The sequence below is a fragment of the Mustela putorius genome, unplaced genomic scaffold (genome assembly GCF_011764305.1).
Source record: "Mustela putorius furo isolate JIRA1106 unplaced genomic scaffold, ASM1176430v1.1 tig00003983_pilon_pilon_pilon, whole genome shotgun sequence".
Lineage (NCBI taxonomy): Eukaryota > Metazoa > Chordata > Mammalia > Carnivora > Mustelidae > Mustela > Mustela putorius.
This window is the reverse complement of record NW_025422123.1, coordinates 3,783,447-3,805,970: the sequence shown is the minus strand read 5'-3', so window position 1 is coordinate 3,805,970 and position 22,524 is coordinate 3,783,447. Positions and strand designations below refer to the sequence as shown.

General features: G+C 53.3%; 1 protein-coding gene across 2 annotated transcripts in view; it reads left to right on the top strand.

Annotated features, from left to right (window-relative positions):
* Positions 1-22,524, top strand: part of CPNE5 (copine 5) — an 89,493-nt gene that overhangs the window by 47,657 nt on the left and 19,312 nt on the right. For both annotated transcript variants that reach the window (XM_004740040.3, XM_013062943.2), the window contains 4 exons: positions 7,331-7,434; positions 12,139-12,243; positions 19,370-19,411; positions 21,390-21,465. In XM_004740040.3, coding sequence (XP_004740097.1) covers positions 7,331-7,434; positions 12,139-12,243; positions 19,370-19,411; positions 21,390-21,465 — 327 coding nt within the window. The remainder of the gene's footprint in view (positions 1-7,330; positions 7,435-12,138; positions 12,244-19,369; positions 19,412-21,389; positions 21,466-22,524) is intronic.

Genomic DNA, 22,524 nt, shown 5'->3' with positions numbered 1-22,524 from the left:
GATGTGTGTTGTGGCTAGCAGAGATTGAAGTGTCCTGTGTAATCCATAATCAGCAGTCACATACCACCCTTTACAAGTTAGTTTGTATTTTTTTTTTTTTTTTTTTTTTGGTCTTCAGAATCATCCCTCTGGTTAAAAAAAAAAAGAGAGAGAGAGAACAAAACAAAACATTTTTTCCTGATGCTAAAAAATAACATGGTCACAGTGGATATGATAGAAAATACAAAGAGATAATCATTGTTGACATTTCGGTGTATTTGCTGCATTTCCTCCTTTCTTTTAGGCATTTATGTACATAGCTTTTTCCCTTCTAATTAGTAGAATATGGTATCCAGATTTATTTTCCCATGTCATTAGATATTCCTTGAAGACCTGTATTTAATAGCTATATAATTCTTCCTCTATCATATGGATGGCCATAATTTATTAAATCTGTTCTCTTAGAGGAAACAGCTTCATTTACACTGCCGTGAACATCCTCCTAGCCAAATCGTTCCATTTTTCTTTTGAACTTTAGCTGATGGATTTTGGTTGGTATCCCAGACACATAGGCTCCAAGTGTGGGAGGGAAAACGGTCAGTCTGGGGTTTTCAGCATCTGAATGACCAAATCAACAGATGTACAGCTGATGAGGTTGTTTGAGAAGTCAGTCATGAAGACGGCAGAGAAAGCCCAGCTTGACCCCCACGTGGTTATTACAGACAATGCGTAGCTACAGGCCTGATCTCCTAGATCAACTCCTACACCCACCATCTGCGTTCGAATCAGCTGTAGCCTACAGGGTCTTCGTGGATATCCCCAAATGCCTGTACCCCAAGCCCCGTGCTTCTGCAGTCTTATCCTGACAGACTGGGGCTCTGGGCCCTTCTGTGAATGCGGGAGCCCTCCCAGAGGTTGCAGCTCACAGAATCACTCTTGGCTCTGGGTTGTGTTCCCTCCTGCTGACGTGCTGAATTTCAGAGTTGGGGCTGACGATTCTTTTTCATTTTAATCGATATCGTTTTTTCTTGGCAAACTTTGAAAAGAAGCCAGTAAATGTCACCGTGTTTCCACCATCTATCGAAAAGTTCTTTTTAGGGTGTAGCAGCAGGGCAGGGTGGTTAAGAACTTGGGCTCTGGATCCAGACCAAATGCCGTTGCTTACTAGCTGTGTGACTCCGGGCAAGCTACTTGACTTCTTTGTGCCCCTGTTTCTTCATTTGCAAAATTGGCTTTTATTTGAATTGGGGATGTTTTATTTGTCACGGGTTTTTGCACTGATTTTGATTTTTCAAGATTCACATTAAAATCTTGATTTTGGGGGCGCCTGGGTGGCTCAGTGGGTTAAAGCCCCTGCCTTCAGCTCAGGTCATGATCCCAGGGTTCTGGGCTCTCTGCTCAGTGGGGTGCCTGCTTCCTCCTCTCTCTCTGCCTGCCTCTCTGCCTACTTGTGATCTCTGTCTGTCAAATAAATAAATAAAATTTGAAAAAAATCTTGATTTTGATGACTGAGCTTTTGGGGGCCTTTTAAATTTTTGTACCTCCCTTACTATTGTTCTGATCCTGGAGCATGCCAGCAAGGCCCAGCTTCCACACCCCCCCCAACCCCCATGTTGCTACCCTCTCCTGGCCTTCAGCCCACCAGCTGCCCTCTGGGTCTGAACTCTAACCTGCAGGGGCCCTCTCTGGGTCAGGGACAGCTAACAAGCTACAGTAGGCCTGGCCATCCGGAAGTGAATGGCTGTTTGCTGTAATCTCGCCAGCAGCCTGATTAACATGCGGAAAGATGCAAATTGAGGCAATCCTGCTGTTTTAGAAGAACTTAATATGTTTTTTAAAACGACAGGGCGAAAAGGCAGAAATTGCAGGAAATTATATATTGCAGGAGTTGTTTATCTTCACAGTGGATTCCAGAGATGGTTCTGGTTTGGGAAGAGCATTTCACGTGCTTGGAGAGCCCCACCCTCCAGCTGAAGCTTCCAACAGTGGGACCTCTGACCTCAGCCTGGATTGGCTGCTTCCAAATCCTGGGGGCCCAGTCCATCTATCGCCACTCCCCATACTCTTCCTGGGGTCCATTTACCAACCTGCCTTTAAGGGGAGCGGTCAAAGCAGCGGTCAAAGCCTTGTCCATATGATCTGACTATTGACCTAACTCAGAGCCACCTTCAAAAGCGCAGTCCCTGGGGAGGGCGCTGGAGGACGGGCATTAAGGAGGCTGCATGGTGATGGACTGCGTGTTCTAAGCAACTGAGGAGTCGCCGAATTCTACCTCTGAAATTGATAATACACTCTATGTTCATTAATTGAATTTAAATAAAATAAAATGAAAAAGAAAAAAAGCAGAGTCCCCAGACGGCTACAGGGCCTTGTCTCAAGGACTCCCCATGGGGGTATGTGCACCCAAGTGGGAAGAAGCCTGCCTTGGTCATACCCCAGAAGTCTTACAGGCAGGTCTGTTTTATCCCTGTGGATATGGCAATGGCACCACAGTACCGACGATCACAATAGGCTTTGGGTGAACGCTTCCAGGTCTAGACCGCGTTAGGGAGGGCAGATCAGGCTGAGCAGCAGAAAGAGCGGCCAGCAACACCTCACGGATTTGCCACCGGTGGGAATGAGGTGTGGCTCCCCAGAGGATTTTTCCAGTTAGCTGAATTTCAGAGCCAGGCTTTTTTTTTTTTTTTTTCCTTCCCCTGTAATTTTAACTAGTTTGCACGGAGGAGGCCTTTTCTAAAATGGATTTCACACTTCTCTGACTCCTCAAACTGAGGCTACAGAACATAATTAAACTTCTCAGGATGATGCGGGGTCATTGTGTGAAATCTCAATTATTAAGCTTTGGAGCCAGACCGTCTGGTTCTGATCCCAGCTTCTCCTCCAGATTGCTGTGTGGCTTCAGGTAAGGGTGTTAACCTCTCTGGGCCTCAGTTTCCTCATCTTTGAAATGGGACTAATAATAGTTTCTGCCTCATGGGATTGGTGAGAGGACTAAAGGAGCCAATAGCCATGAAAGGATATGCTGGGCACAGAGCAGGCAGAGCCATATTCTACTGCCATTTTTGTAGGTAGACACCAGTGAATCATTGTGGTTGCATAGGGTTCAGCCCAGGAGTAGATGGGCAGTCCACAAGCATCGACTCCCATTCTTTTTTTTAAAATAACATTTAGTATATTATTTGTTTCAGGAGTACAGGTCTGTGATTCATCAGTCTTACACACTTCACAGCGCTCACCATAGCACACACCCTCCCCAATGTCCATTCCCAGCCACTCCATCCCTCCCACCTCTCTCCACTCCAGCAACCCTGTTGTTTCCTAAGATTAAGAGTCTCTCATGGTTTGACTACCTCTCTGGTTTCGTCTTGGTTCATTTTTCCGTCCCTTACCTTATGATCCTCTGTCTTGTTTCTGAAATTCCTCATATCAGTGAGAGCATACGATAACTGTCTTTCTCTGATTGTCTTATTTCGTTCAGCATAAAACCCTCTAGTTCCATCCATGTCGTCTCAAATGGCAAAGACTTCATTTCTTTTGATGGCTGCATAGTATTCCATTGTATATATGTACCACATTTTCTTTATCTGTTCATCTGTTGATAGACATCTGAGCTCTTTCCACAGGTTAGCTATTGTGGACATTGCTGCTATAAACATTGGCATTGATTCCCATTCTGACAGCAGCTCCATGCTCCACACTGTGGACTGGTGTTTGACATTGGCCCTGTGCTTTACTCCCCCTGACGGGGTCACAGGGGGCATTCCTACTCCATTTTTCCAGAGGCGACCACCCAGGCTTAGGTGACATCGCTTGCCACAGGCTGCTCAGCGGATAGGTGGTAGAAGTGTGGCTCCAAGCAGATGGCCTGGGCTCCTGCGTACTGTTTTGTGTCAGGTGTGGTGTGGGGAACAGTGGACCTCCCAGGGGAGCACTGAGTGGCCCTGGGAGTGATGAGCTGTAATGTTCTACATCAACTGTTCCTCCTTCCCTTCCTAACCTTTCAGGGCTTTGAGGGCTTCTCCTAGGAAGCACCCATAAGGGCTTTGGCCCCTGGATTTTATGGCATTGCTTTTGGCTGTTTCAATATATGTAATAATTTTCGAGTCAGTCACTGCAGGTTGCTGCGTGTGGCTTGCCTGTGTTCATTCAGTTGACCTCCAGATGCGAGGGGTCACACCTGGAGTTCCAGACAAGGCATATGCTGGGGAGGCTGCAGAGGCTCTGGACTCTTGAGTGCCAGCCTTCTCCACTGCCACCCCCATCCCCATATGCTCCCTGGGGCATCAACACCGAAGCCTAAATCGCCTGGCATTAAAAGACAGCGTCGCCCCCCGCCCCATCCAGCAGGTTACTTTACAGATAAGGAAACTGAGGCAGAGAGCCCAGAACTCAGCGCGCCTTGCTGGGCTGTACCCCCTGCTGTCCTCAGCAGACTCTGAAGGTCAGTGTTTTCTGGTGCCATGGCCCCCTTCCCCCATGGGGAGGAGGAAGGGCCGGCTTCGTGAGCCCATGAGCAGTGCAGTCCCGTAGGTCCTATGCCGCCTATGCTTGGTTTAAAGGCCTGCTGTCCCATTTTCTGTTTGCCACTGGCCTCACCAATTCTATAGCCAGCATTGGGAGCCCACCTTGTCCTAGGCCTCCTTCTTTTCTAGGTCACAGAATAGAGCTCCTCAAGGAGGCATTTAAAATGCTCCCTCCCTCCAACACAGGATAGGATTGGAACTTTCTGCTGTGGAGATACAGTGACTGCAGGGGGCAGGTTTAGAAGGTTAGAGACCTTTCAGCAAGGCTGAGGGGGAAAGCCCCGCCTGGGTGACCCTCTGTGTGACCTTGGACACAGGACAGGATTTAAAACCCTCAGTTTCCTTATCTGTAAAATGGAGAGAGTAGCAGAGTTACTTCATATGGTTGTTATGCAGATTCAGTGAAATAATGTGCATAAAGAGGAGGCCTCATACAGTGACTTGCATGTAGTAAGTGCTCAATAAAGAAGTCGGTCTTTTATTCCAGGTCTGACGTCCTAGATTTCTCTGGAGGCTTAAGATTCCTGGGTCTCCTAGACCTTGCAAGCCCCCAGTCCAACTCCTTCTTCCTCTCGGGTGGGCCATGAAGAGGGACATGAGGAAAGCCATCATTACCTGGGCCCCTCTGTGTGCCTCAGCAAGGCCCCTCCTCAGCATCTCCCTTGAGGGGGCACTTGCGGCCCAGGTTAACCACAGGCCAGCCCCTCCCTGTCCATACCCACCCCAGAGTCGGAAGAAACCAGAGCAGCAGACCCCATGAACTGGACAGCGCTCTCTCTCTCAGGGAGCAGAGTGGGGTGCCAGAAGAGACATGACTTGGAAATCCATTTGTACGCGTTGAATTGCCGGTCTACCAGTTGCCCACTGGTGATCTTGGCCAGGGTAGCTGCTTCCACCCCCTGGTTCCTCATTGATAAAAAAGCAACAAAGGATTACTTCAAGGGCTAAAGGTATAAGGAGCTCAGTGACTTGGCCATGCCTGAGGTATCTAATAAATGTATGTTGAATGAATGAATGAGAAAAGGGAGGGCTGCTTTGTGTTTGCTATTGTCAGGTGTCCTGAGGGAAGGTGTGTGAGGGGCTGGGGCAGGGACAGAGTCCACCCCTGTCATGGGTACAGGGAGGGGCAAGGGTACAAATAACCATGATAGCTTGCACGTTCAAGGCCCCTGGTGTGCACCATACCCTGTTTCCAGCACTATCGTCATATTGACTCATTTCAACCTCACACCAAGCCTATGAGGTAGGCTGCCAGTACCCAGTTCTACAGATGAGAACACTGAGGCCAGAGAGGGTGAACAACTTGCTCTAGGTCACACAGCTAGAAAGGGACGGAGCTGGAGCAGGCAGCCTGGCCCCAGCAGCCATATTCTTTTTTTTTTTTTTTTTTTCCCTCCCAGCAATCATATCCTTAACCATTATACTATCATACCCACCCCCAAACCTTTGACCATGTCCTTCAAACTTGGGGGAAGTTACCTTTTCATCTCTGCCACCATTTTGGTTCTCACAGGGCTGTAGGACACTGATCTCATGAGACTGGCCCCCCAGTGAGAGGAAGGGGGCAGTGTGAGAGCTAGGTGACTTCCCGACAGGCCCTGGCTCTGAAGGGCAAGCTGGGCCCCAGGGACCTGACGACAAAGCTCCCAGCCCTGGCCACCTGGCAGCTGATTTGTCCGGATGCAGACCTTTCAGGTTGAAGAGGCCATATGGTGATGGCTGGAGAGGAGGATGTGGGGGCACTTCTGCCCAGGGCCCTGTCAGCTGCAGCAAACTGAGGGATGGGGGGCCACGGAGGGGTCCAGCAGTCCTCTCCGGGGCCTGGGTAACTTCTTTGTGCTCTTGGGCTGAGTCAGGGCAGTCAGATACCAGGGCTCTGCTTCTCGAACTTGGGGGAGTCACTCCATTCTTTGAGCCTGAGGCCTCTTACCTTGGAGAGGTGGGTGGGTTTCTCATGGGTTAGTGGGCATGAAAGTGATGTCTCTTTTTTTTTTTTTTTTAAGATGTATTTATTTGAGAGAAAGAGAGCATGTGAGCAAGGGGAGGAACAGAGGGAGAGGGAGAGGGAGAGGAAGAATCCCAAGCAGACCCCCAGCTCAGCACAGAGGCTCCATCCCCTGACCCTGAGATCATGACCTGAGGTGAAACCAAGTGTCCGGCGCTTAACCGACTGCGCCACCCAGGAGCCCCAATGATGTTTCATCTTGACCGTCTGCTGGGAGCCACCCGGTGTGTGAGGGGATGAGGCAGTGTGGACAGAGTGAGGGCTCTGAGGTTGGCAGACCCAGCTCAGAGGAGCCTTGGGTGAGCTGATTCAGCTCTCTGAGCCATTGTGTGAAAAAACAGAGTGAGGCACATCAACACTGATGTGACTTCACTCTGCCAAGGGCTTTGCCTCTAGTCCTTGCAACAGCCCTTTGAGGTGGGTGCTGTGATCAGCCTTGTGTTACAGAGGGGAAACTGAGGCACTGAGGGGTTGCCTCCCTTGTCTAAGGTTGCACAGCTAGAAAGTTTAGAACCAGAATTCAAACTGGGGCAGTGGGTTCCAGAATCCACCTGCTTCACCCCCAGCCTCTGCCCCCTACCCTGCACTGCTCCATCAGACCTGCCCAGTGGGGTTGTTTGAAGATGGAGTGGGATCCCCCAAGTATTAGCCCAGGGCCTGGCCCTTCATTGGTGCAGGGCAAACAAAACATGCTGTCCTTTAACCAGCTTGGGGCTCGGAATCCTTCTGTTTTCCAGGGCCTCGGGACTGTGTTTCCACGGGGATTGGGGCACCCTCCAGCCTTCTCCTGCCTCACACCCTTGTTCTGCCTCCTTCCTACCAGGATGTAGCCACAATGCAGTTCTGTGCCAACAAGCTGGACAAGAAAGATTTCTTTGGGAAGTCCGACCCCTTCTTGGTGTTCTACAGAAGCAATGAGGATGGAACGTGAGTTCCCTGACCACACTTCACCCCCTTTCCAGCATCGGGCAGGGAGGGGTATGGTGACCTGCCAGGCAGGGGGGCTTGGACTTGCTTCTTTCCAGTGGTACCTGGGCCTCCTACTCAGCATGGAAGTCAGGGGCTCCCAGTGGTACCCTGACACGTGGTTGGGACCAGTGGGAGGTAAGGGCAACCCCGAAGCCAGGGTGCCATTCTGAGGGTCTCAGCCATGGTTGTTGGAGGTAGAGGGGAGTGAGCGAAAGCTGGGCTAGGGTGGGAAGGAAGGATCCCTCCGATAGCCCCTTCCTTCTTACACACAAGTCAGCGCATATCTCCAGCCCACCCCTCCTCTGCCCGCAGCCCTCGGAACACCCACACTAACCCACGCACCCCCCCACCCAACTACCACATGCCCAGCATGGCAAATCAGGACCCTGTTACCTGCCCAGCCCCACACCTTGCCAAAGGCTTCATTCAAAACTGCACGCGTCTTTAAATCCCCCATTTCCTCCTCTCCTCTCCCTAATCTGGAAGCCACCCACAGTATGACGGAAACACACACAGCGCGGCGGCAAATGTAGGTCAGCTGTGCACACGGATGCTCAGATTCCAGGTTGAGGGTCTGGGGACCTCTGTCTACCCCACCAGCTCGCTGTGTGACCTGGGGCAAGTTATGCCCCCTCTCTGGGCCTGTTTTCTCATCAGGAAAATAAGCCAGTTGGATGAGGCAGTCTCCACCGTCTCTTGAAGCAACATGGCTTTGGGAGGCTGTGGCCACTTTGAGCTGGGATACTGCCGAACCAGGAAGCCATGGGGTCAGGGAGGTTAATTAGAAAGACACTGCTGGAGGAGAGGGAGAAAATGGATCCATGGGGAAGGAGAAGGGAAGAATAACAGGCAAGAGAAAAGCAGAGCGCAAAGCAGGTGTGCCCGGAGCAGAGGGCAGAAAGGCCTCCGCCCAGTTCCCCTGGATTCTGGAACTGTGTGTGTGTGTGTGTGTGTGTGTGTGTGTGTGTGTGGGTGTGTGTGTTGGGGGGCAGGGAGGAGTAGGAGGAGGTGTGTTTCAGTTCAAGAGAAAACTGATTTTAAAACCTGAACGAACAAAACAAGGGAAATTAGGTGTGATCATTTGCATAACAAAAGGAGTCTTTGTCTCACCAAAGGACTCCCAGCAGGATTTCTTTAAATAATTCTTGTTGACTTTGACTTGACTTGAAGGAGGGAGGGAAAGGGCCCAGCGATGTTCCGGGAGCCCACGGAAATGTCCACACAGGTCCCCTCCAGAGAGCCAGTGCCTGGTCGGGCCGGGTTTGTTTCAGAGGTGAAGGCCAGCGGGGCCAGGAGAGAGGGATTGGGGTTTAGGAGCAGCGGAGGGGTGTGTTGCAAAGTGTTTGCCAGTGATTGTTCTAGCAGAGCCTGTGTAGGATGGGTGGGGAGGGGGCAGGGAAGAGGGAGAGACTCGTGACTGACACCGTGAACAGGTGGGAGGTGCTGCACCGCAGGCGAGCCTTGCTGGGGGGAATGCAGGGAGGAAGTGGGGAGGGGAGGGCGGGGCAAAAGGACAGTGAGCAGACCTCGTTGGGCAGGACTGGGGTGGTCACTGAAGTCAGAGCCCCTTCCTGGCAGTGGAGCTGTGGGAAACCCAGAGTGTTAAAAATGGCAAAGGAGCTGGTCCAATGGGGGAGGCGATGGGAGTTTATTTGGGGGTGAGTTTCCCTTGAGGCACGGGCTGGATCTCTCCAAGGGCAGCTGGAGAAACCCACCCAGAGCCCCCCAGAGGGTGGGGCTGTCTGTGGGCACAGGTCAGAGGCTGACCTGGTGGAAGCAGGGTGGTTACCCAAGGTTTGAGGAGAGACCAGTAGAAGGTTCGGGTGACATTACCAGTTAGGAAGAGGTCAGAAGGAAGGTCAGTGAGGGAACCCACCTTCCCTCCCTTCACAGCCCAGGGGTGGCTCCTGATTCTACCTCTCACGCCCTCCTCCCCAACCCTTTTGTCTTCCTGCCTTACCTGCCTGCCCCAGCTTGGGCAGCCATGGCCCCCTCCTGTCCCCGTCCCCAGTGGAATGTCCTGGGGGTAAGGGGAGGAAGCGCCCACGGAGCACCCATGGAGCTGCTGGTGCTGTACCTACTTTGTCTTCTTCAGTCCCGGTCACCCCTCCAGCTCTGCCAGTCTGCCAGGCTGCCCGCTGTGTACCTTTAGGCAAGTCTCTTAACCCAATGGAACTTTCTGGAATGATGGGAGTGTTCTGTCTCTCACCATCCAATACAGTCGCCATTAGCTACCGTAGCTGTTGGGTATGTGCAAAGGGTGACTGAGGACTTTAATTTTTAATTAAATTAAACTTTAATTTAAAGGTAAATAGCCCCATGTGGCTAGTGGCTACCATATCGGACAGTGCACCTCCCCAGCTCGGTTTCTTGTTATGTACAGTGGGGATAAGCCTACCACCTTCCTCACAGGGTTGCTGTGAGGACCAAGTGAGTTCATATGTGTCATTAGAACAGGGCGTGGCAGTATTAGCTACTGGATCCACCCCCCCAATCATTTTACAGTGAAGGGGAAGCTCAGAGAAAGTCTCTTGCTCAGGGAGGCACAGCTGGTAGCAGGGGTCCTGGGACTGGAGCTTCACCTGTTAGATCCTCGGGTTCATGGTCTCCCACATCACGGCCTGAGCGGATATCGGGGTGAATTGAGTTGAGCCAGAGATGTCTGCAGGACCATTTCCATGCCAGGGCCTGGCCCCAGGGCAGCTGCAGCAGGGAGTCCAGGGGTCTGTGGATTTGGTGGTGAGGGGCTTGGAGGACCTTAAAAAAAGCAGCTTCAGATCAGAAGCCCGAGGGAGGCAATCAGGCTAATAGTGCAGAAGACCTGGTCAGGATACTGGTTGGCAAGGGAGAAGAGACGGAGAAGTCGGTGGGTCCAAAGAGATGGAGGGGCTGGGAGGGTCCACAGAAGGTGGGCGTGACTGTTCCAGGTAGTAGGTCTCTGGAGCCCAGCCCCAGGCTTCTGCACAGGCGACCTTCCCTCCCTTCACAGCCTGGGGTGGCTCCTGATTCTACCTCTCACGCCCTCCTTCCCAACCCTTTTGTCTTCCTGCCTTACCTGCCTGCCCCAGCTTGGGCAGCCATGGCCCCCTCCTGTCCCCGTCCTCATTCCCATCCTAGTCACCAGCTCCAGGGTGTGTGGGGAGGTCTCCCACATGTATCTCCACACTCCAGTGGGCGGGCAAGAAGGAGCAGAGAAGAGAAACGCTGAGCCGCGGTGACAGGAATGACATTTTGACTTGAAAATTGCCAGAGAAGAAATGGCAGAGGCTGTGTGGGCACGGGCGGGGCCCAGGCGCTTTCCTGCGTGACCTTTTTAGGCTGGTAGGTGGCTGGGGTGGGGGTGGGGAGGCTGGGAAATCACAGGGGGACAGCTTGTGCCCCCGGCCCCCTCTCTGGCTCCTGGCTGCCCCTCTGTGTTGGCAAGGGCAGGCTGCTACGATGCGGCCAGCAGGCACGCACGGGGAGTGGGCAGGGACGCTGGACTGGAGCCCGGCGGGGTAAGCCAGTCCGACACTTTCAGTTTGCAAAGCAGGCTCGTGGATTCAGACTGGGAGAGCCGAAAGTGTCTAAGAGATTGTCTAAGCCAGGGGCCTCACTTTCACGGCCTTTAATGCCAGGGAAAGCTGTGGAAACTCTGCTGCAAGACATACATCTATTCATTAGTTGGTTCCTAAAAAATATTTAGCGAACGCTTACTCAGTGTCAGGCGCTGGTCTGGGCACCAGAGATAAATCAGTGATCCAGGAAGACCAAACAAACCCTTGCCTTCACAGAGCTTGCGTTTCACCGACAAACCATACAAGTAAATAAGGAGAAACATAGACTGTGTCAAATGTCAAATGATAACAGGTAAAATGGGAAAAAAGCATGGAAGGGGACAAAGGGATGTCAGAGACAGGGGACCGGGGGTTAAATAAATTTTATATCAAGGCGGGTGCTTTTATCAAATGGGTGACACTGGAGTCAAGACCGAAAGGAAGTGAGTAAGTGAGCCATGGACATGGGAATCTGGGGAGATAACGCTCCAGGCAAGGGAGCAGCAAATATATGAAAGTCATGCACCCAAGGTCACCCCGATTTTAGGGCTTCACAAACCCTTAAATCCCATCCACAGATCCTTCCGCGGATCTCAGATGAGGAACGTCTGACAGTAGCCAACTCCCTGAGTTTATAAGGGAGGGATCAGCTTACTCAAGGTCACACAGAGAGGGGGGTAGGGGGACAGAACGCATTATCTCCTGACACTCCCCACCTCCCCCTGGGAATCTCTCTCAACTGTCACCAAGAAATGGCCACCTGCCTCGACGGCTTGGTTGGTGAAGCATCTGCCTTCAGCTCAGGTCACAATCCCAAGGTCCTAGATGGAGCCCTGCTTTGGGCTCCCTGCTCACTGGGGAGCCAGCTTCTCCCCCTCCCTCTGCTCCTCCCCCTGCTTGTGCACGCTCACTCGCTTGCTCTGTCTCAAATAAAAAAATAAAATCTTTAGGGAAAAATGGCTGCAGGTAGTGTCTGGATGCTGCTAGTGACGGGGAGCTCATCGCCTCCTGAAGCTCTAGCTTCCACTGTCAGGCAACCGCAGAGGTTAATCGGTTGGCCCCTCTGTTGACCTGGATTCTGCCTCCCTCGGTTGGGGCCTGACACCTTCCGTCTCTTCTTCACCAGGTTCACCATCTGCCACAAGACCGAGGTCATGAAGAACACCTTAAACCCCGTTTGGCAAACCTTCTCCATCCCTGTGAGAGCACTCTGCAACGGGGACTACGACCGGTGAGATGAGACACTGTCCCTCACAGGGGTAGGGGGTAGGGGGTAAGGTGTAGGGTATAGGTGCTGGCTGTCTGGGCAGTGGGGGCGGAGCCCCCCAGAGCTGTGCTATTCCTGCCCCTTGCCTCCTTGGGCTGGCTGTGTCTGCCTCTGTTCCCCACCCCGCCCCGCTGCCCCGCCGCCGTCCCCCTGGTCCTGCAGCCCACTGCTAGTGGGGGACCTCCCCAGCCAGGGGGGATAGGAAGCCAGGGAGCCCCGGTGGGTGTTGGGTATCCCCGCCTGGAGCTCTGCAGCCTGTCTCTTTGTGATTTCCAGTGGAGGGGCAGGCAGGGGCAGGATGGGGGCTCTTGATGCAGGCAGAGGTGGCCACACCAGCCCCAGCTCCTAGCAGATGGACTCTGGGGAGTCAGGATCCCAAGATAAATGGGGTATGAGGGGCGGAGTATGGAGAACTCTTGGAACTTTCTTGATGTGCGGCAGCCCATCCTGATCACACGTCTGTCGTCTCTCACTGTCATTGTTTGAGTGTAGGTTGTTGGGTGTAGGTACCAGGGACCTGGTTTCTAACTCTGGCTCTGTCAATAAAAAGTGCTGTCAACCTGGGCAAGCTTTGACCTGCCTGAGCCTCAGTTTCCTTATCTGTAGAATGAGTTTTAAGTATCCACCTACCTTCAAGGGCTGTTTAGAAGTTCCCATGAACTTCAACCTACAAGAAAGCCCTGGTGTGCATAAAATACTAAATCCCGCATTTTGTCCACATTTATTGATTTACCACCGTCTGCTGGGCACCATGCTAGATGCTGGGAACTCAGCAGGAGACCAAACATGCCGTCTTCACCCTTCGCCCAACCTTGTGGAGTTTACATCCTTGTGGGGGAGGCAGACAGTAATCCGATCACCACACAAAGAAACAGATAATTGCATGTTGTGCTGAGTGCCGGGGGAGTGGGAGCACAGTAGGATGGCATCGGTCTGTGTGAAGTTTCGAGAACCTGGCCTGCTTTCCTGTTGATTGCTGTTGCCGGTGGATGAGCTGCCAGATGGGATGGAACACGGGGCCTCTGCAGGCCATCCGGACAGGAGCACTGGGGTATCACAACGGACATTGCAGGGGATCCTGGCTGATGCCGTTGGCAAGGGCTCCCTGGGACCCTGCTCATAGTGTCTCCTGACTGGGTACATGTTGCGGGGAGGAGTGGGAAGGACAGTGCGGATGGCCTTCAGACATCCCTGTCTCCCTCCAGGAAACCCTCACGCGGCCCTGTTAGGTTGCTGATCCAGGAGATGAGGTGACTCCTTTTCCTGCCTCTTAGCTGGGACAGATCCGCCAGTCTGTTCCATAGGCGGTCGCTGAGTACCTACGATGTGTGCTCAATGCTTCGCCTGCAGCTGTGTGGCTTTCAAGGGAATATAGCCACGTTTCCATCTCTAGGGAGCCTCGAGGCTGACCACAGGGAGCTCAGATGTGCACACATCTGCATTTTAGATAGCTAGATAATTGTGCAAAATGAGACTGGAGACAAAAATAGACATTGCAGCCAAATGAAGCCCGGTTACATGTCTGGCCAGTCCTGGGGCTTCCAGGGGCTGTGGAGTGGAAGGACAGTCTGGTTGGAGCAGGAGGGTGAGAAGGAGACTTGGGGAAGGCTGGGAGGTACTGTGGGGGGTGGTTCTGGTTGCTGGAAGAATGGTTGAGTTATCGAGAGGTGACAGGGAAGGGGGGCAATTGGAGGTTGGGGGATGGGAGAACATAGCAGTTCAAGTCTCACAGGGTGGGAGGAATTGGCATCTCTGGCTGTTGGGGGCTCAGCCGACCCCTGACAACCCTGCACCCTGAGAACCCAGCCTTGTCAGTGACAGTGAGGGGGGTAGTTGGGCTCAGACAACAGGGCTCGCTGTTCAGCCACCAGTGGAAGTGAAGTTACGGGAACACCTCCAGAGCCCACCCCCATCCCTCCCCTTGCAGGCTGAGCCCCAGACGGGTTTCTCTCCAGCATCCAGGACCCTTTCCACAGCCGGGAACAGACTGACCATGACGTGACTGACAGTGGTGTTAATGGAGGGGGCCAGGCCTGTCACGCGGCTCCTCTGCCACCGAGCTCTAGGGCGACCTATGTACCCAACAGCCACTTGGGCGGTGCAAGTGTCTGGAAGGCCCTCACAGGGTAGGAGAGGGAGGGGTTTGTGCAGGAAAACAAAGCCATTTCCCTCTCCCCCCGAGGTACCTCTGGAAGCTCACAAAAATACATTCAGTTTAATCTAGCAGCCGTGTCTTCCAAGCCAGCCAGGCCACGGACATGCTGCTGGGTGCTGTGGGCATAGTGGACATCAGATCCGAGCCTCCCTGTTAGGTTACTCCCAGGCCAGAGTGGGAGACTATGACATTATTACTATGACCCCAGGTAGTAGTAGTAGTAGCAGCAGTAGCAGCAGCAGTAGTAGTAGTAGTAGTAGTAGTAGTAAATGCTCTTGTAGCACTTCTGTGGTCATTTATGTATGTAAGCTAATTTCATTCTTCCAACAATTTCCTCTGAAAAAGGTGCTAATACTATCCACATTTTACAGGTAAAGAAACTGAAGCCCAAAGACCTTAACAGCTCACCTAGGATCTTACTGCCCATCAGTGGTAGAACCATTATTTGGAGCCAGGCAGGCTGCCTAGAGAATTTGTATTCGTGTCCCTCATGCTCTGGGAACAAATGGCTAAGACGGATGTGAGTGGGGCACATTTAGTGGAGGGCTTGCCCAGGGACTTGGGGCAGGTCTGCTTGGAGCCTGGAGGTGAAGACTTGAAGGCCTGGCCATCTGCCTAGATCTGGGAGTGAAAGGGATTTAGAGGACGTTTGTGTTTGGAGCTGAGGTTGAGAGGGAGAAATGGAAGAGTGACAGGGACCCTGAGGGGGCAGCTGTGTGACAGGCACGGCAATGCTCTGCCAAGCAGAGAGGAGGACAGAGAGCTGGCAGAGGTGAGATGTCCCAGGTCCTGCACAAGTAGGGAGCAGGAGAGAGACACAGAGATGGTCTGAGGGCTAGGAGGGTACTGGGAGAGGGCGGCTGGGGCAGAGCCCCGGGCTCGGGGAGAATCCAAATAGAAGTATCAACTCCTCCCATGAAGGAGAGAGCTGGGAGGGCGAGAAGCAGGGATCTGTGAGGCAGGAGAGTTTACTTGGAATGAAGGGGTGGAAACCAGTTAAGATGACTGAGTCTTTCAGACATGGGTCAAATTGTGCCCTAATTGGCTTAAATACATTACCCTATTTTGTGAATTTAAGTTTCACGGCAACCCTAGAAGCTGGGCCCTAAGGACATGCCCATTTCACAGATGGGGAAACAGAGAACTAGAGCTTATGTATCTTGCCCAAGCAAGGAGAAGGTATATTTCCCTTCTCCAGAAACTGCCTTCTCTAGAGGCAGAGGTCCACCTCACCTTTGCTGTCTCCAGTTCAAATCCAAGCGAGCCAGCTGGGCAGAGCTGGGGACAGTGGGGCTGGCGTCAAGGTCAGAGGTGTTCCAGCCCTCCTGTGGGGTGAAATGGGTGATGACAAGAAGCCCTTCCCCAGCCTTTTCCGAAGCCCCTCTGCTCTGGCCTTGGGCATTCTGCAACTTGAGGATCTATTCACCCTTGAGCCAGCCAGATTCTCCCACTTAGGCTGCCATCCCTCACTCACACCTTAATGTTGAATGTGTGGATGTAAAGAGGGTAAGTTGTACTGGGTCCTCCCCTGGAGAGGGGAGATGATTCCCCAGGACTGGGGGCTCTCACATCCCAGAAGCTACACACTTCTGTGGGACTGCTGGAGAAGGGAAATACATCACCCTTGAACCCTACCGCATGCTGAGTCCTGGGAGGGGGCCCAGCCACTGCATATGACCAGCTGACACACGTAGAAGCTGAAGCTGAAGGCAGAGGAGGGAAAGCCTCTGCTGTGTGGCTGTGCTTACACAGAGCTCCACCTTCCAGCGTTGCTGCCTGTCCCCCTGAACCCCAACACCCGTCTTCTTCCCCGAAGCCTCTAAGACTGTTGGGCTGACTCAGTCAGTTTAGGGCCAACCCCTGGAGTCCTGTCAGCCTAGTACCTCTTCCTGCCCTGGAGAAGCTCATTAGGAGAGAGACACAGTTCTGCTCCAAGGAGACTGTAGATAGAGCTGTCGGTGTGCAGGTGTTCAGAGAGGGAACCCTGCAGTCTTTGCTGGCCTCCCTTGGCCCCGCTGGCTTGCTAAGGCTCACACAGACCCAGCTCTGTCCCCGCAGCCCCAGGCATCCAGAGACCCACAGGACACTGGCTCCTGGCCCCAAGCCTGGCTTCACAGCTTGATTTAGAGAAAGCCCCACCTCCGCCCCCCACCCCCCGCCCACGCTCCGGGCTTCCCTTCATGATTTTGTGTAAGGAGGGAATTGTCACTGCATGATAACTTCACAGAGTTGTGAGATCTCAGTCAGACGACAGATATTTAATAATATTTATATTACCTACTATACGCCAGGCACCGTTCTAGAAGCTGAAGATTACAGCAGGGAACGAAACAACCCACATTTCCTGGTCTCAAGGAGCTGACGTTTTCATGGTGAATAGCAATTGCTTGGGAGACAGGGACTTGGACGAAAGGCTGGAGTGTTTTAGGTGGAGCAGAACATGTGTCCAGTCCTGGTGTGAATGACACGTGAATGATGTAGTTGACTTCTCACAATGCCAAAGTGGGTGTGATGATCCCATTTTACAGAGGGGTAAACAGAGTCCCTGGGGCCTTTGAGAGGGCTGGGCTGAATTTGCACAGGAATCTCACCCCTGGAAGTCTCAACCTCAGCGGCAAGTTAAAATTCCCCAGGGAGTTTTTAATACGCCCCCTGCCCAGGCTGTACCCCAGACCAACTGATTCTGAACTGCTGGCATCAGGATTGCTAATACGCGCCCCACCCGGGATCCAGTGTGCAAATGATGGGGGAGCCCAGCCCTCTCCTCTAGAGAAGGTTCGGTGGCTCTGGCCAAGCATTCCAATCAGCCAGGGGATGTTCCAAAACTACCCAAGCCTGAGTACCATCCAGACCAACTGAATCAAGCCCTTGCGCCCTGGGATTAAAAACAAGAAACAAAAACCAAAAACCTCCTTAGTGATTTTGGGGGGTATCCAAGGCTGTGTCTGTAACTGGGGTCCTCCTGTAGTTTCTGAGCCTGTGGCTGTCACTGATCCAGTCGCCTGAGTGGCTGGTGTTGGTGGTCTCAGGAGAGACACTCCTTGCTGGGGTCCCCGAAAGTCCCCTGCAGAGCCGCATGGGTCTGGGAAGGACTGGGTGACTTTGGCATTGTGGGTCAGGGTCCTGGCTCTGGCCCTGGCCAGCTCTGGGCACATCCCTTAGGGCTTGGCTTCCCCAGCTGAAAATGAACGCACACAGCAGAGCCGCGGGGTGTGTGTATGTGGGGAAACTTTAAACTAGATCCCAGGCTCTGCCCAGAGACGCCAGGAACAGGACTTGGGGCTGTGTATGTCTGACAGGCTCTGTGGTGATCAGCCACATGGCCAGGCTTAGATACCACTGAGGTTACTTCCAGCCTTGTCATTTCAGGAACTGGAAGTTGCAGAGCCCAGGTACCCAGGCGGGAGGGTCCCTGATTTAAGTAAATTTCCCATGAAAAGCAATCCAAGTGTGGCCGAATGCCAGAGTGGAGAGGGGGAGGCATTTTTACGGAGACCCACCTGTGCGCCTTGTGGGCTCTGCCAACTCCACTAGTATCCTTCTTGAAAAGGATGGTCTGTGGCTCAGAGAAGTTCAGTGACCTCTCCAGGTCCCACAGCATCTGCACTCCAGCCTCTTTCCTCTCTTTCCAATCACCAGCCCCCTCCCCCCACTTCAGGGACCTAGATTTTTTTCTAGATTTTTTACCCCACGATTCACTCCAGAGAGAGACACAGTATTTTGTTTTTCCTAAGAATTTAAGAGGATTCCTTGAAATGACGGGCTTCCATGCCTGCCCCATTTACCTAGATGGTCACAAAAATCCGGGGTGGTGCACGACCTCCCAGACGTTCCTCCATGGGGGGACAGTTGATGCCTGGCGGCGGGCAGATCCGTACCCCGCCCTCTGGCCCCGGGAAGGCTCATCTACGGGGAGACAGCGCCTCCTGCTGGGGGCCGCGCCACCCCGAGGCCGACTTCTCGAAGACCCACAAAGACTGGCTGCGGCCCCGGGGCGAGATGATCTATAACTAGAAGACAGGCCCAGGCAGCTGTCTCTGCGAGCCTCAATTCCGACGGAGGCTGGAGACCCCGGCTCCCCCACGCCTCTGGTTCCACCACCCCCCCCCCCCCACTACCCCGATCCTGAGCCTGCAGGGAGACCCTGGCAGCTGCCCCTTCCCCCGGGCCTCCCTGGAGGACCACTGGCACCAAGGGTTAACCCGCGGTCTTCCACCTCCCTCCTCCCACCTCTGGTCTGCTAGCCTGTTGCCATGGAAACGGGCTAAAAATAAAATGGGCTCCCAAAGCCCAGCCCCCTGCACAGGAGTCAAAACAAACTAATTAAAGCAGCCAGGCTAAAATATGAAGATAATTACACCCTCACTCAGGAGCCAGTCGTGGCAATGGAAAAGCTCAGCAGGCCATTCCTGACTGGGGGAGGCCCTGGACCCCTCCCTGCCGGTCTGTGCTGGTTCCCCATTGCTCAGACTCCTCGGATGGGGGTCCCACCAGTTCCTAGTCTTGTTACCTTTCCCCAGGAGAGCGCAAGGCTCTGGCCTGAGATCCCAGGGTCCCTCTGCCCCCCCCCCCCCCCATAAATCCGCACTATGGCTTCTTTCTACACTATGGCTTCTTCCCGGGACCTGTGTCCCATCTGGGGTGGCCAAGGAGAAGGTGGGGTGACTGAAGTCTGAGACTGTTTTTCCATATCCTTCCTGAAACTCAGGCAAGTCCCTAGGCAGCTTTGAGGATGCCTCTGTCCCCAAGACCTTTACTAAAAGGCCTAAAGATAGTTCCTTTGTCTCTGGGGCTGTTGTGTGTCCTCTGAGGGCCCTAGAGCCTGGTGGATGTCTCAGCACACCTTTCTGGCCCAGGAGCCTGGGAGGGACCTTGTCTTCCCGGCCATGCAGGTGCTGGGTCAACCCACCCCACCACGGGCGCTTTGCCTTGCAGGACCATCAAGGTGGAGGTGTACGACTGGGATCGGGATGGCAGGTAAGCAGGCAGGAGGACAGAAGGTGAGCAGGGATGAGAGCAGCCCCGAGGGGTGGTTGGACCCTCCCCTCAAAGCGGGAGAGCTAGCCAATGGCAGCTCTGGGGGTGAGGGAGCCTGGGTTTTCCAGGGTCGTCGGGGTCCACTGCCCCAGTGGCTTGTCCCTGCCCCGCTTCCGTGAGGCACCAGAGGATCTCGGTCCTGCATGACATGGTTCCAGAGGCACGGGAGGCCTCTTTTTCTCAGATAGCCACCTAGCAGACAGCCAGTGCCTAAAACCTCACCACATTTGGGAGAATTAGGATTTTCTGAAATGTGCCTCTTCGAATGTTCAGATCCAGGTGACCCCGAGCATTCATGTTCTCCGTGAGGCTAAGTGCTGTGAGGTGACCGAGATGGGAAAGACAAGCTCAGTCCTCGGAGAGACTCCTCCGGGTCTAATTGTGTGGGGGGTGGGACTGGTGCATCAAAGGAACGGTTTGTAGGGAGCTGGCCCTGAGGGAGTGGGCTATGGGGAAAGGTAAGCTTTGATGCACACGAAGGGTCCCTTGAGCCATGAGGCTGTCCCTGAGTTGGGCCAAGCCGGGCCAGGAGGAGGACAGTTCTGTTTGGGTTGTGGGAGGCCAGTACCCTCCCTGTCTGTGCCTGGAAGGGCCCCCACGGAGCAGTGTCACTGGGAATTCATAGATGAGGACAAGAATGGGCCTCTCCTGGCTCTACTCCAAATGTCCTCTGGACTCTGCCATTCTGTGGCACTACGAGGGGTGTTGTAAGGGGACTTTTGCCCCATAATCTCCATCCATACCCCTCAAGTCTGTGATGCTGATAGGGGGTACTGTAAAGGGCTGTGCAAACAGAACTCAAGGTAGACCCTAGACGGTCCAGGTGGCTCGCCTTTCCCTGAGGCCTTCTGAGACAGGATTCCAGTGCCACAGAACCTCTGTTAACTCGCTCTGTCCCCCTGTCCTCTCCTCTTTACCAGTTCCATGTTTCCTCTTACCCCAGAGCTCCCCATACTTCTCCTTCACTGGGGAAAACTGGGGATAGCCACCAGCTTATAGCATCCCGCCATCAAGGAGCTTGTAGTCTGAGTCCCAAGAGCTATAAATACATAGTCAAAATCCAGAGTGGCTTCCAGGCAGAGGCAGGCTCCAGGGACACCTCCTAGGCCTCACTCTCCAGCTGCTCCGGAGGCCCCCCCCAGGCTGCCTCTCTCGGGGGTGGTGACCCCAAAAGGCAGCCAGCCATGGGAGAGATGGTGAGTGGGGTTCTTCTGCGGACAGGTGTTGCTGCTCTTACCAGGAACACATACTTGATGGGGCAGAGTCCCAGAAAGTGTGGTCACCACAGAAAATCTCAGGCTACCTCCACGGACATGATGCAAACGGTCTTTTCAAAGACTGTTACTGGAAAAATGGCAGATACACAGAAAAAGAGGAGTCTAATGAAGGATTTTTTAAGCCTATCATCTGAATTTAACAAGTGTTACATGTTGCCACATTTGCTCTATGTTTTGCTGCTGTAGTTTAAATTACAGACATCAAGGCATTTCTACCTCTAAATATCTCATTGAGAACATCTGAAAAATAAGGACATTTTCCTACAGAACCCTGAATGCCATTATCACACCTGACATGTTGAACAATAATTCTTGAATGCCGTCTAATATTCATTTCATATTTAAATTTCTCCTGTCCTCCCTGAAAGACCCGGCCCTGCAGGTTTTGTTCAAACAAGACTCCAAGTAGAAGTGGGCCCCCTTCCCTGGGGCCCTGCTCTTGGCTAGGTGACCGCTGGCTTTCCTGCTCCACAGGGGACACAGGGCTCTTCCCAGGGGCCCAGCCTGTGTGCTGGCGTGCGCCCCTGGAGTGGAGGTCCTGGGCAGAATCGGGAGCCCAGGGCTGGGGTGTGAGAGGCAGGGAGATGGGCAGAGGCAGTACCCAGTGTGGGACACTGTCTCACAGAGACCTTCTCTTACAGCCATGACTTCATTGGGGAGTTCACCACCAGCTACCGGGAGCTGGCCCGCGGACAGAGCCAGTTCAACATCTACGAGGTGAGGTGGACACCAGAAGTCCAGGGTTTGCTCTGATTATACTCAACTTCCAGCCACCAAGGACTACTGCAGGCCATGTGCTGGGCTGGGGTTTTCTCGTGTTCTGGGATGTGGCTCTTATTGTCTGAGTCTCAGAGAAGCGAGGGAATTTGCCCAAAGACACGTGGGTCAGTAAGTGGCAGAATAAAGAGGCAAACAATGTCAGCTTGCCTGGCTCCCCAAATCATTGAGTTACAGTGTCCCCACAAAGTGTTCTTCCAACAAGATGGGGGAGGAGGGGTTCCAGTGGGGCAGAAGTTGGGGCTGGGGGAAACCCAGGGTCCTGAGTTCAAGGTGGCTCTCTGCCTTCAATCAGAACAATTTCAGGGCCTGCTGAATATCTTACTGTTTCTGGAAGGGAAGAAACAAAGGAACAGGACTTAGGCAGCCTCCATCTGGATCTGGAGAATCTGGACAAGCCTCTCCCCACCCTGCCAGTCTTTCTGGAGATAACAGTGCTTGCCCTCCAAGGATAGTTTCTACCGCTGAGTCTTCGCCTGTGTGTGCTTGCCCTCCCGGGATGCCCTCTCAGCTTCCAAATTTAGCTTGAGTTCCAGCTCCTCTGGTGGCCTTCCCAGCACTCTGGTCTCGTGCTTTCTTCCCCATGTGAGCCTCATAGATAGTACAGTCTGTGCTAGACCCACTTAACCGCAGATACTTCTTCTTCTTCTTCTTCTTTTTTAAGATTTTATTTATTTATTTGAGATAGAGAGCAAGAGAGCATGAGCGAGGGGAGGGGCAGAAGGAGAGGGAGAAGCAGACTCGCCACTGAGTAGGGAGCCTGGGAACATGACCTGAGCCGAAGGCAGACGCTTCACTGACTGAGCCACCCGGGGGCCCCAACCACAGATATTTCAAACCCTAACAACTGCCTGGGTTCATATCCTGCTGCTACCATGGACTGGCTCTGTGACCTGGGCTATGTTTCTGCACCGTTCCGTGCCAGGCCCACTGAGAATGAAAGAAGTCACTAGGACAGTGTCTGGCCCCTAGTGAGCATGACGTCACTCCTGTCTTCCA